General features: G+C 42.0%; 1 protein-coding gene across 1 annotated transcript; it reads right to left on the reverse strand.

Annotated features, from left to right (window-relative positions):
• Nucleotides 1-2,967: 2,967 nt before the first annotated feature.
• On the reverse strand, nt 2,968-9,918 carry gpr61 (G protein-coupled receptor 61). The gene is made up of 2 exons (XM_014032592.1): nt 9,473-9,918; nt 2,968-6,595 (listed from the first exon to the last, which is right to left on the reverse strand). The coding sequence occupies exon 2, from the start codon at nt 6,361-6,363 to the stop codon at nt 4,963-4,965; it is 1,401 nt and encodes a 466-aa protein (XP_013888046.1). The 5' UTR covers nt 6,364-6,595; nt 9,473-9,918; the 3' UTR covers nt 2,968-4,962.
• Between the last annotated feature and the right edge of the window lie 4,913 nt (nt 9,919-14,831).

Genomic DNA, 14,831 nt, shown 5'->3' on the forward strand with positions numbered 1-14,831 from the left:
CTTTGAACAAAGACAAATTAAAACATTTCATTTTTTCTGGAAAATGTTGGMTCTTGCTGTTGATGCGGAGAACACGTAGCTGATTTGGCTGTATTTGCAAACGTTAATAGGCTCGTTCCGTGATGCATTTTGTCCTACAAACAAGCCCTTAGAGGGGGCAATATCATGTAAAATCAACTTTTTTGAGTTTTATATCATGTTATAATGTTATACTCTCATAAAAAACATGCCAAAAGCCTTGCTTTGACTCATTCATGCATGTTTGAGAAATCCTGCAGCATTTTTAGGKYGCCATGCTGAGGAGCAAAACGACAGGTGGGGACCAGAAACGCCTTTTGGGACCAGAAACGCCCCTGGGATGTGTCTTTGGGCCGAGCTTCCTCATGGCAGCACCCCCCCCTCCCCCACCAGATGCCTCCCTATTTACACCCCGTCCATGACTGCTGCAGGCTGGGAGTGAAACTTAAACTGTCTGAAGCTCTTTTCAGATTAAGAGTATATTTGAGGAAATATATTTTCAGATGCCAAATGAACTGCATCATGGCAGCCCCCCACACACATATACACACACTGAAATGGGCAGGACAGAAGTGGAAGGTGGTTCTTAAAGAGACAGAGGCCAATTTCAAGGCGTTTAGAAGAGGAAGTGATGAGAAGATAAGTTTATTTTCTATTTAAACATAAAAACAGCATTTTAATAACAGCTAAAGGTGACAGATACTTTATTATGGTATAGTATTTAAATGTATGCCTGAGAAACACATAATATTGCCCCTTTAAAAATGAGACATGCCAATTTCAGGATACTGACTTGTCCTCTAAGGTTTTTCAGGTATCACTCCAATAAAGTATGAGATGTGTTGCATCTTCTGAGACTTGAAAGATCTGCTACAGATGATTTAGTGCCAGAAGACCTTCTGAGGTAAAGTGGAGTTCATGTTTCAGAGTTCAAGGCAGATTTATTAAAAAAACATGGCTWTCTCAGAGAAGTGGTCATAATTAGTGCTGAGCAGTATACCGGTTCGTACCGAAAACCGTTTTTAATTTTTGTTATGATACGAATTTTCTGATTACCGGACATACCGGTTTAAATAGGCTGAACACATTCAGAATGTCACGTCGCACCCGCATCACTATTGCATTAGCAAGCTAATGTTATTGTTGGAGCAGCTTCTCAGTAACTGGCTGCGGGTGGCGATTACGCTGCTTAAACTGACTGATGTTAAAAGCAAAAACGCCTGCTTTCACCATTGCTGAATATAGTGTATTTCATTCACAACGTAAATGTATGGAGACGTTAATGTGCTTCTATTATGAAAACCCTGAAGGTCCTGTCACACTAGACAACTTACAAAACATTTTTARGTCTAAATTGCTAATAAATGTTATATATTTGATCAATTTGTTTGAATTACATTATGTACACACCGAAAAGAAAGTTCCTGTTGATTTTTTCAATTCCACCTTTAATGTAGACGTCTTTAAAATGTTCATAAGTTGGCATAAGTCATCTAATGTGACAGGGCCTTAAGGGACATCAGGGGGAAGTGGTTTTGTACTGGTTGAGTTGACTGGTGCAGGGAGGCTGAGTTGTCTTGTTAAGCTTTATTTAATAACATCAAACAATAGACCCAATAATGATCTTTTCTTAACCTTGCTCCTTCACGACCGGACCAAACTGTCTGCGACCAGGCAAAGCAGAACAGACACGTAGAGGAGGGAAACAGCGACACAGACAGAGGTACGGGAAAAGAAAAAAAGTCAATAAATAGTTTCTGTGTTGCAGAGAGTAACTTCAGCTGACCGTGGTCTGCTAATCAAAAAGCAGCATTTGTATATTTTATCAGCTGATCTGTGATGAAAAGAAAAATACAGTGAAATATTGTGACACCGGTATAATTGTTGAAAATACTGTTGAAAGAAAATAGGAAATTAGGCGTGTTCATTTACCTTAATACGTGTTCATATTAACCAGATAGAAACGACACCAATATTTGAATGTTTGAATGTGAAAAGAGTTATACAATACAACAGCGCTGGGCTGGACCACGTTTTATTCTCTCTCCGTGCATTCAGCCTCGATTCAGGAAACCAGGACACTTTTATAACCTTCTTCACGCCCTGACTCCGACTATTGTCATTGCGTCATCGCAAAGGGCCACTCTACAGCTGGAGTCAGGTCTTCATACAAGTTTCCTGTTCTAATGTTAAAACCACGGTTCAGTTAAGTGTTGAAAGTGTTTTCAGGCATGTATCTTATCTAGATGTACCTTCTGCTCTGTGTAGCCYTCTGTGACAGCCACTCAGACCAGTCTGTACATAAAATCACCAGTTTAATCACAGGAATAATCACACAATGGTTTTTGAAACGATATAATGTTTCACCTGAGAAAAAAACTATAAAATGTGTAGTGTTTTTTTTTAAGTCAGTAGTAAACAAACTCCAATAAATTTCTTCACTGTGATATAAAATTTGGGTCATACTGCCCAGCACTAGTCATAATATTGTGGTTAAAGAGCATTTTTTTTTCAACTTAGCAAACAACTAATTTTAAATCWTTTTTTTTGCCACAAAAATCTAAAATATTCCCCCTTTTTTTAGCTGAATCGTAAAAACTACCAAGTAACGCAGTTTGACACATGAAATTGTATTTTAGTACCAGTAAGGTGATTCTTGAAAAGCTATTAGCTAAAAATGTGAGATARGGGAAAAGACTGAAGAACGATTCATCTCTCAGGTCCTGTTTCAGGTCTTTGTTAGACAAAACTTTCAGATACCCCTGCTGTAGATCGGACACTGCTACGTTTGTCCTTCACTTGTCCTGCTTTTTAATTTTTATTTAAGATGTACAATATGTCGTGGTCATGTAAAAGAATTGCTCAGAGATTTACCAGCCAACAAAACTAGAAACCTGCTGATTAGGACTCATTTAAAAAAAAACTGGGAAACATTGAGAAGAAACTAGGATAGTTTAAACTGTTTTTATTATTTCTGTTGATGGAGAAACTTGGGAAAACAAAAAGGAATATTAACAGTCTTTTCAGCTTATGTACAAAACGAGATACAGAAAGGGAAATTGTGTGGGAAAAAAACTATAGTTTAAAAATACACAAGAGTATTCCTGAAAGTTGGAGACATCATCCACGTTCAGACCAGATTATTCCTCAGTCTGTAATAGACAGAGGGTGACAGACACTTTTATGAGCTGAGTCGGGGCAGTTTCGCTGCTGTCGAAGGAGATGAAACTTTGATTCAAACGCTCTGGTGTAACAAATCAAGGCAGTTTACATCAATAATAATAAATTAAAGCAACACATAGACATGCTGTGGAATACTGAAGACTTTAGCAGGGATTTCACCTGGCTCAGTGCTCGCTGTAGCTCATTGCTCAAAATGAACATTTTAAAACAAGATGGCACAACATCACTGTCTGAAAGGGGGGAAAAACAATCTACAACAAGGTCATACAGGAGGGAAATTCAGTGTTATGTGCTCTCCTTACAAAGGACCTTTTTTTGTTCTGACTCCCAGCAAACTCTCAACCCTCCCTGTACGACTTGTGTTGAGAGTCTTGTGATCATGCCAACCGTCCCTTATGAGGCAGTTCAACACTGATGAAGACAGCAAGACAGGGCAAGGATTTTAAAAAAGGAAAGCCAAAGAATGGAGTCTTTAGTTCGAGATTTGTGCCGTTGTGGTTTTTGGAACGTCGGCCACTGCTCATGTGACTTCTGTGCAAAACTGTTTGTGTTCCACCTGAGATTGGAGAAAGGTGTCTCCAGAGTCGTCCATTTGTTGCTAAAAGAGGCCAGAGGGAGCGCTTTAAGCGCTGTCACACKTGTGCGCTGTGTGTAGCCACAACAAGCCTGGTTGTTTATTGCACAAACACAAGAGCTCTCACACTGCTGCTGTGTTTACGTGTAAACGGTCCAGACATCACAGGGTAAATGGACACTGCTCGTCCAAAATTTGATCATGCCCAGTTTGTTTTCTTTTTAATTCCAATAGTTAAAGTATTCTGCAGCCACTGGTTTTGAAGTCTCTCAACCCTGTTAAACAAAATAAAACWGTGACAATGTTCGTCTTTGAGTGGAAGGAGCTGAAATCACGAGTCTCCCATTTTGGTGAGGAGGTGATAATCATAAGACTAAGAYCAGATTAACAGGATAATAACATTCTGGAAAATGGTTAAAAATACACTGTCAGCCTGTTTATTATAAATACCAGCACCAGCAGCTGTGAAACGATCTTGTTCAACGCAATAAATCTTTCAAATTGTGAAGCACTTTTTATTTTATTTTTATTATTATATTATTAGGGTTTTTTTTTTTTTTTGTTTTACATGTGAAAGCTTCCGAGTGGTGCCCTTTTCCCAGTGGTGAATGTATTTAATTAATTTCTTGGTGGTTTTAGGAGTAAAACACTGAAAACAGATTAGTCATTAAAGAAAATGACAGCAGATAGTAACATTTAACAGAAAAATAAACTACATTGTGCATTGATCCAATAAAGATTGAGATCATGTAAATGACATGAAACTATTTTGGATGTTGAACTTGATCAGGGCTTAATTTTCAGCATTAAGGATTTCAGTCTGAGTGGAAAACTGTGCTTTCCCTGAAATTTGCCCTCGGAAAGTTTCCGAGCCTCTTCWTGTCTGTATAAAGTTTGTCACTTCAGCTGAACTGTAACCAACACATGAAATGTTTTGTGACAGAGCCCAACAGCCTGACGACATATGGCTTCCAAAARACACAATGCTGCATTGAAAAGACACGCATATCTGTCTCTTTAAAAAATGGTTTATATACTTTTAATTCTTCAAAGAAGATACTATATTTTACAGTTTTCTTTTTATCTTAAAATAACGTTGCAGCATAAACAAGGAATACTCAAAAATGTGAATAAAACTAAACATTTATTGGATCATCAGATGGCTAAAGAAACGGTACTCGAGGCAGCTACATCTCTGGTACAGTTTTGCAGCAGTTCTCTGATACACAAAGCTCATTGTTCAGATGTTGCTGCTGCATGAACTCTGCGGTTTCCTCAAGGATTTGCCCAGGGATGTGGAAATCAGCTGTTGAGTTCTGCTCAACAGCTGATTCCTGAAGGCCCTCGGTTTCTGGCTCCTCTGGGCTGGCTCTGTTGTGAGAGTTGCAGGGCTCCAGATTGCATCCAGTGCCCTGAAGGAACTGTAAAAAGTTCTCCTCGATGGAGGCCTCGCGGCTGGGCAGCTGCTCCCCTTCGCTGGGCCGAGCCCGCTTGAAAAGGCAAGCCAGGTGTCGGGCCAGCTCCTCTCGAATTTGCCGGTTCAGGCAGCCGTAGAAGAACGGGTTGGAGGTGAAGCAGAAATAGCCGATCCATGTGACCACGTTCTCCAGCTGGGCCAGTGAGGCCGGAGAGGAGGACACTACAGCCGAGTAGAGATGGAATGAGAAGTAWGGCAGCCAACAGCAGAAGAACTGACCGCCCACTGCTACCAGAACCACTGCGGCCTTCCCCCCAGAGAAAATCCTTTGAGGGGTCGAGCGTGCGCCGGTGCCCCCAAGGCTGGCTGCCATGGTGGAGTGGCTGCTGACAGAGTCGGAGCGTTGCCGCGGCGTGTCCATCCAGGTGGGGTTTGGGCCYTCCCGCATGGCAGCTACCCGGGCCACCTTAAACATGCTGCAGTAGACCACCAGAATGATCAGCACAGGGCACAGGAAATAGATTATTGAAAAGAAGACCATAAAAAGCAGGCGTGTCGTCCTGCCTCCTGTCCAGTGAAGGGAGCAGTGTCTCTGATCAGGAACCAGAACTTCAGGAGTACCCAGATTCGGGGTCCCCTGTAGCAGCCAACCCAGCAGAGGCAGTACCGACATAAAAACAGCTTTAATCCAGATTCCCACCAGTACCAAGACCACCACCCCCACTGTCATCTTCACCTCATGCCTCATGGGATAGACGATGTAGTAGTAGCGCTCCACGTTAATGGCACAGATGGTGAGGATGGTGGCGCTCACCAGACCAACACTCAGGCAGAGGTAGCTCCGACACAGCGTCTCGTTGGCCAGGACCCGGTCCGACAGCATCCCCAGAGGCATCACCAGCAGCGCCGCCAGCAGGTCCACCAGACACAGGTGGAACACGAAGGCGAACTTACGCAGCTGGGGTGTTTTCGTGATGACAACCATCACAGCCAGGTTTCCTACCACCGCCAGAACGTCCATGATGAGCATAACACACAGCCCCAAAGTCTGGTTCAGATCCACCTCAMGCTGAGCGTTTCTGACAGACACGCTTACGTTAGAGATATTCGGACGCTGTAAGGCTGCAGACGCTGAGAGAGACGTGTTGTGCCAGGTGACAGGACGCTCCATGAGAGGATGGGACACCGAGGAGAGAGTTCGCTGAACTTCACGGGTCCATCACCCATCCTCCCCTGTCGTAGGGTGTCYATGAGAAGCTCAGCCGGTGGTATCTCTCATAGTAAAAGGTGTAGAGACCCTGACCCCTGCAGACTGTAAGGTGGGGTTCTGCTGATGTCCACACGAGCTTTCTCCCAGTTGTTGATTATCTCCTCTTTCCGATTTGTTCTTCAGATGAAAAGATCTGAAAGAAAAACGACACGTGAGACCTTTGTGCTGAAAGAACTCCTGTCTTCTGTGAGTACATCGGATGGATTCAAAAAGTAATCATCAGTCACCAGTTTCACTTTAGTTGTAAAAGCTTACATTGTTATCCATGTTAAATTATAGTTGTTTGTTTCGCTAAAACGAACCTATAAACTACACATTCTTGAAATGATTATGTTGAATGCAGTTGTTACTTTGTGGGCCAGAAATTGATGTTAAAAAACTTATTTTGCTCAAGTAAATTAAATTTGACATGTTAAATTTCTTAAATCCTTCAGTTGGGGTCTATATAAAGGAGAACAGCAATGCTTTGGTCTGAATTTCTCCTGTTTACGGCTATAACTGTGCAGAAACTTTTTATTTACAAGTTAATTAAAAGATGTCAACAAAGGAAGACTTCTCCATCCAGCTTTACATGTTGGAGCCAGAGTCTGACCCAGAGCCAGAGGAGAATGAAGACCACAAGTTGTAGTWGGTAAGTCCAGACATTATTTGGCAGTTTCATCAAAAAATAATTCAACATAATAGTTCAGAAAATATCATAGAAAATAGATAAAACTGAACAGGTTGAAAAATATGACCCAAACATAATATAAAGATGTTTACGCAGCACCAGGGGAAACTAAATTAAACCTTTATGCACTCCTAGAGACAACAAAATGTACTTAATGACTAAAAAAGTGAATTTTGCATGATATGTCCTCTTTAAGTGCTACTAACTCAAGGATTTGTGAAAGCTTTCAAAATCCTACTTTTTTAAATTGCAAACTTCACCAGCACTTGATTGCATTACAGCTGTAAAAAGTTCTGCTGGCAGTTTTGCTTCGAACCTTTTGCCGTCAGAATCATCGCTCTGGATGCAGTCTGCTATTCCTCGCGGTCATAATTTTTTTAGATATTTGACATCTGCATCCTCAGATGTGTGTTTTCAGGGCAGCCAGCACCCTAGGGAAGAGCTAAAAAGCACGGGTGGACCATATGTCCCCATTAAGCGAGTGRAGAAGCAAAAAAATAACAATGTGCAAACAAACTGCGAAACTCAGCATTGCAGAGATCTGCTGTTGATGGGAGGAAAAGATCAATGAACCCGCTCTTCGTATTCATATAATCCCAGACGTGGTTTCCTATCATAGAGAAGATGGAAATCGTATTTTGAAAAACTGAACATTAATCATATTTACAGCCAACTTGCCCTTCTGTACAAGAAGTTCTCACACGTGAGTCGAAATGTGTGCTTGTGTTGGTGGATCACCCTCAGCAGTCAGTTTGATTGTTTGCCAGTTGAGTAGGCAGTGTTTACTATCACAATCTCACCTGGGCGCAACCCCACACATTGTTAAAGCTGAGGAGTAAGCATGGAAGTGTTGGTACATTTCCATATGCTGCACACCTGCAGGAGCAAGTTTTCCACTSCGTAACTGCGACTGCCTCCCAGCCTCCGCCACGGTTCCTTATCCTTCCCTCCCACGTAATGTGTTCGTCAGGCTCGATGAGCATCACCTGACAGACGCAGGTCGTCTTTTTCTGAATAGGTCAAACCGTTACAGTCACCTAATTAAATGACCTGTGAACAACTCTGATGCTGCAATAACCGAGGAGCAACCCTCAGGAGGGGGACTTTTTTTTTTTACTCCAGAGAACACTGATTGTTTGAAACAAATCATCATCACAGAATCCCCAAAGATATTCAACAAATTATTGAAATAATCAAATGTGCCCGGTGTTAAGCTTTGGAATCAATTGAGTTCACAACTCAAGCAATGTCCAAATATCCGTCAATTTAAAATAAGATATAAAGAGATGGTTTGGTCTCAATATATGACTGTTAGCATGGGTTCTAATTATCTCCATGTTCAGTAAGTGTAAAAATCATATCCTAATGCATAAAAGGAATAAGTACAATTTAACATTGTAATACAGAAATTGTATGAACATGTTCAATTGTAGATATGCAGGGCAGTGTGTGTATGTACATATGGGTGTGTGTGTGCACATGTGTATATGTGTACACACGGATGTATATAGTATTGAGGCAATTGTAATTACGTAATGCTGTTGATAGGTCATTATATTGTGTTAGGTTATGACAATTACAATTAAGAGTGATCATCTGTATAAAATATGTGTGAATGGGGATGGGAGTAAATAAGCTTGTCTTCATCCCACTCCTTTTGAAGTTAGTTATTTTGTATTCTTTATTGTATTGTATTTTTTAATGGATTACATGTATTAGTTATTATAAATTGTTTTTATTCTCTTTTTTCTTTTCTCTATTCGAATCTAATATGATTAATGAACATAATTTTGTTCTGACTAACTTGAAATAATCAATCAATCAAAAAAGATTCTTAATAAATCAATTCATTTTATTCAGACTAAGTCGCACAAACAAAACTATTTATTGAGGGATGGAGAGACGCAGCTCAGTTTATTAGTTAATGTAATCAAATCAGTGAGAGCAGTTCAGTTTAAGTTCTAACTCGGGGTTCGTAAGCTGATAAAATTTATACTGAGCTACAATATAAGGTTGTGTGGAATATCTCGGACTGCTGACTTGGAACCATATGACCCTATCATATGCACATGACCCTCTGTTTACTGAGAGGAGAAAAGTAGTCTGTTGTCTTAGTGTGCCTTCGTCTGCATCAGCACGCAGGAGACCATCAGGATGTCAAACAGCGTCTCTCTCGCTATGTACAATATTTAGTCTTTCCACATGAAAACACAGGGATAAGACACAATCCACCGCCTGATGAGTCACAGTCTCCCCTCGTCCCACCTTCCCACCCGCGCACTCTGCTGTTGAGGCAGGTCCGGCTGGGAATGATGAAGTGATGAAAAGTCAGTGACATACCTCAGTCTGGAGAGGGCTGCTTCGTCCCGGGGAGCCTCACAGTCTGCTGAGGGACCGCCAACCTGTTTCGCTCGCACACGCACTCACACACAGCAAACACTGACACACACACACACACACACACACACACACACCACGTCACAGAGGGAGGGAGGGAGGTGGGGTGGGAGGGTGAAGAGGAGAGTCCTGTGTCTCCTCCTCACCTGGCACCCTTTCATCTCGTCTGCGTTCGGTCGAGCCGCGCACACCTCTCCGCGCTTCCTCGTCGGTCCGGATGGGAGAGGCAGAGACGGAGCAAAAAATTAAACCAGGAGGAGGAGGAGCCCCCGTCCTCCAGTCTGTGATGCACAAAGGGGTGGACACACTCCTCCTCTCCCCTCCACCCCTTCATCCCCCTCTGGTCCACCTCACACACTTTTACACACACACACATAGGTTCCTGCACTTGCCCGGAGCCACTGCAGAGCCGTGCGGAGCACACAGGCAGCGGGTGGGAAGGCAGGTCACCCCCACCCCATCCCCTGGCTTTTCACTGGGTCTTAGTGCCTCACTGCAAAGTGATCTGACTGCAGGTCACATCAGGTCCAGGTCACATCAGATCCCCGAGGATCGACGTCTCTCTCACTCTGTGGTGGCAAGATTTACCAAGAATGCAGAAACACGTTGGAATAAATGCACAGAAAGTCTGCGTGTATGGTCGTCAAATGATTTAATTTGAGCAACAACAGAGCAGAAGTCAATCTCAGCGCAGAGCAGGCGATAATATAACATCCTGTAACACGTTTACAACCAATTATCAAAATAAGAGAGGTCATGCATTGCTGGATTCTTGAAGTCTAGGGCAACAGATTAAAACAGCCGAAACTAGTTATCATAATATATGAGTACTGGACAGCGTCAAGGTAAAACATGTAAATAATTAGTCCATAACACACTCTCTGCCCCCCTGCTGCTCATTCACCCAACATCCCTCCCTCCCCAATTTCTGCTCAATCTGGCAAATGCCTTCTCAGGAGACTGGATTATCGATTTATAAAGAAGTAAAGAATCCCCGTGAGGAATATTTAGAAGCTGAGATAAACAATTACCACAAAACATCTGTATTGCAACTCTGAGTTGTGTTCGGGAGATAAATTATTCAATGTTTTGTTCCAGGAAGATGTTGAGTGTTCAGCCACGAGAGTGCTTCAAAACACAAGAAAAAAATTAAAAGGTTAATTTTCCTTAAATAAATCATATCATTCTCCACTTTTCATTAAAACTTTAAGATCATTATGTTGTAGACATGTTTGTGTTGCTCGGTTAGATGGGTTGCTATCATGAATTGGAATGACTGAAAGTTATTCAGGTGTAGATGTATATTTAATGATAATTCACTAAAAGATAACAGAAAAACGATGTTGACTCCAAATCCAATCCAGGGACTGGAGTTGCAAATTAACTGTAGCTATTTACCATTTGTGCAACGCATCAGTTACAGATATGATCTGTTCTACGTTTGTGTGCATTGTCCCTTGCCAAATAAACGAATCAATCAATCAATCAAATCAAATGTCAATGCCAAACTTTTGAGGGTGTGCTCCAATTACAACGGCATCACTCTCCTTAGCCTCCCTGGTAAGCTCTTTTTAGGGGTACTGGAAAACGAGTCTGATCAATAGTCAAACCTCAGATTCTGGAGGAACAATGCGGGTTCCGCCCTGGCCGTGGAACACGGACCAACTCTTTACCCTCACTAAGGTCCATGAGGGGTCTTGAGAGTTTGTTAATCCAGTCTACATGTGTTTTGTGGACTTGGAGAAGGCATTTGACTGTGTTCCTTGAGGTACACTGTGCGGGGTGCTACACGAGTGGAATTGTGGGTTCGTTGTAACGAGCGCGAGATTCATAGATGGATCGGTGCAGCTTCCGCAGTTTTGCGGACTCTGTACCCGGTCTGTTGTGTGAAGAGGGAGCTAAGCTGTAAAGCAAAGCTCTCTGTTTACTGGTTAGTTTACAGGGGTTAGACAATGAAACTGAAACACCTGTCATTTTCGTGTGGGAGGTTTTATAGTTAAATTGGACCAGCCTGGTGGCCAATCTTCATTAATTGCACATTGTACCAGTAAGAGCAGAGTGTGAAGGTTCAGTTAGCAGGGTAAGAGCACAGTTTGACTCAAAATGCACACAACATTATGGGTGACATGCCAGAGTTCAAAAGAGGACAAATTGTTGGTGCATCTGTGACCAAGACAGCAAGTCTTTGTGATGTATCAAGAGCCACAGTATCCAGGGTAATGTCAGCATACCACCAAGAAGACCAACAACATCCAACAGGATTAACTGTGGACTCAAGAGGAAGCTGTCTGAAAGAGATGTTATGGTCTAAAACCAGGTGTTTCAGTTTCATTGTCTAACCCCTGTATATTCCTACCCACACCTATGGTCACAAACTTTGTGTAGTGATGGAAAAACAAGATTGTGGATACAGGCGGTCGGAATTAGTTTTCTCTGCAGGGTAGCTGGACTCTTCCTCAGAGATAGGGTGAGAAGTTCAGTTATGAGGGAGAGACTCATAGAGCTGCTGCTCCTCCACATCGAGAGGAGCCATTTGAGATGGTTTGGGCATCTGGTAAGGATGTCTCCAGGACGCCTACCCTAGGGAGGTGCTTCAGACATGTCCAACTGGGAGGAGACCCCGATGAGGACAAATGAATAAAATGGATGGATGGATGGATGGATGGATCTCAGTGTATATGATGGATGGATGGATGGATGGATGGATGGATGGATGGATGGATGGATCTCAGTGTATATGATGGATGGATGGATGGATGGATGGATGGATGGATGGATGGATGGATGGATGGATCTCAGTGTATAGTGCTCCAGTCTTGGCTACAACCACACAAAACATTCAGCTCAACCTCAAAATCCTTCTTGTTTGTAATGTGTAGTGTGTGCAATGACTCTCAGCTAATTATATGTGGCTCTGTTTTGAATCCGGCTGACTCCAAGTGTTAATCAGTAGATCTACGTATATTTAGTGATTACTTTCTGAGTTTTATTCAAATCTGTCCAATGGCTCGAGTTATTTTGCTGACAGTTAAACAAACAGCGTTGACTCTAATGCTAGTTTTTTTTTAAAAAGATCTTGTTTGATGTTATTTCTTTGAGAAGGATGACTGTGCAACCAGCTCTCCCTATCAGATTTTATCTCAGTATCAAATAAACAGAGTTATAGACATTTTTGTTTTTATTAGGCTACGGTTGATTTGCTGTGAACATTTTGAATCGGTGGTTCGTGGAATATTTGCTAACATGCAAACAGTTACAGGTAATTACAGGCTCGCCCAACTTTCATGTTGGTGAGTGATAACAAGGCAAGAGTTGTGAAGATGTGAAGAAAAATAGTTGGCAAAACTGTGTATTATTTTTTTTATAGATAATTGGCTTTAATTCAGGGGTGTCAAACTCCAGTCCTCGAGGGCCGCTATCCTGCATGTTTTAGAGGTTTTCCAGCTCCAACACACCTGATTCAGTGATTGAATTAACTCTTCAAATTGGGCAGAAGCCTGTTAATCACCCAGCGATCAAAATCTGGTGTGTTGGAGCAAGAAAACCTCTAAAACATGCAGGATAGCGGCCCTCGAGGACAGGAGTTTGACACCCCTGCTTTAATTGATCATTTCTGTGGCTGAAACTCTGACCTCCTGTTGCTGCTTCAGGAAAACAATCTGCTGTTTTTTCTCTGTAAAGAACATACTTTTGGGAATACTTTCACAGGATATGATTTATACCAACACAAGCAGAAACATATTTAAAGTTTCTCATGGACTCGTGTTTCTTTTTTATTGTATTGAAACCTGGTGGAGCAACTTTCCTGTCGCATAACAAGGATGTTTCCTGATGGATAGTTATCACTTGACTTGGCATTCTATGAACCGTAATGAGTTCATGATCCATCGCTTTTGTTTTCACTTATAAATCAATCGATCATTTGAAGGCAGATTGATTTATTGATCCAGGTTCAGTCTTAGATGTTTGGCTTTTCTCTGCACCCTGCACCAGCTCGCCCGTACAACTTTTAGTGGGAACAAACCATCAGACGTTTTTTTTTTTTCCACAGAGTTGAGTTTCAGCACTTTAGAGGAGACAAATGCATATCATGAATAGCAAGTTTAACGTATGATAGTCTGAAATGTGACGGCACTTTAGCTTCTCCCCCCCGAGGCATTTCCAAGAGGGAAAAGTGAGGATAGGGGAGTCTTTGTGCCGTTTAATGTGTGTGTGCATCCTGTGACCGCGCTCGTGTCTGAGGTGTTGGATCATGACGGAAATAGCAGATACGCGGTCATGCCTGCAGCACCAATCACAAGGGAGGGGAGAAAATACAATGGTTTCCATGGCAACAGCAAATTTACCTCCTAGTCTGCTGTACCCCCCTCTACCCTCTACTTTCAGCCTCGACCTGGGGCCAAAGTTTTTCACTCACTGTGTGAATCAGCAGCTGTTTGCTCATTGTGTTTGTGGGATCAGTAATTATGCTCTGATTGCTTTCTCTGTTTAACTGAGCACAGATGTGTTGATTTACGCACAATCACTGCTGCTGATCTAATCTGCCTTTTGATAAACTGTGATCCCAGATCCAACCAGCAGGGGGAGCTCTCACATTTAACAAGCAACCCTTGAATCTTCACACAAATGTCTATGATGGTGAAGATTTAGACTCAAATGATTATTGCAGATGTTTTGTTTTGTTTTGTTTTGGGGGGGGGGGGGGCTTTTCTAAATAGTTAAATAAAATTACACTAAAATTATTGAGGTTATTCAGACCTGCCCTCTGCAGACCAATTAAAGGGAATTTCCTAAAATTAGGAGCATTTGTGAGACACAAAAAGGTAATCTAGTTGTACTTGTATTTTTTTCTCTCCTTGCATTTAATTTCCGATGCGATGACGTTCACGGCGCAGACATGCTCACAGTTCACACAAGAAGAGATCATTATTTGTGTTACATCACTTCCCCGGGGATATCTCATTCTGCAGAAATCCCTTCGTGGCGTTTCAGACAAAGCCGAGCGCTTTCAGAGTTTTGTCGCTTCCACAAGGGAGCAGAGCAACTTGAGAACACACATTCATTTTAGGATTAAATCAATATTGGTGAACAGTAATTTAATGTTTCGTGTTTAGCATAAGTTTTTACAACCTCTTTACTGTGTGAAGATTTTTAACTCTCTTCCTTTGATACGTAGTTGTGAAAGGATTATTATCATTTTTATGAAACCTCTGTCTCTTTGAGAACCTCCTACCATTTCCAACACTCCCACTTCAGCACGTCTTCACAATGCTTCAGGGGAGGGGTGCTCTGTGGGGTGGGA

Source organism: Austrofundulus limnaeus, unplaced genomic scaffold, assembly GCF_001266775.1.
Source record: "Austrofundulus limnaeus strain Quisiro unplaced genomic scaffold, Austrofundulus_limnaeus-1.0 Scaffold1489, whole genome shotgun sequence".
Taxonomy (NCBI): Eukaryota; Metazoa; Chordata; class Actinopteri; order Cyprinodontiformes; family Rivulidae; genus Austrofundulus; species Austrofundulus limnaeus.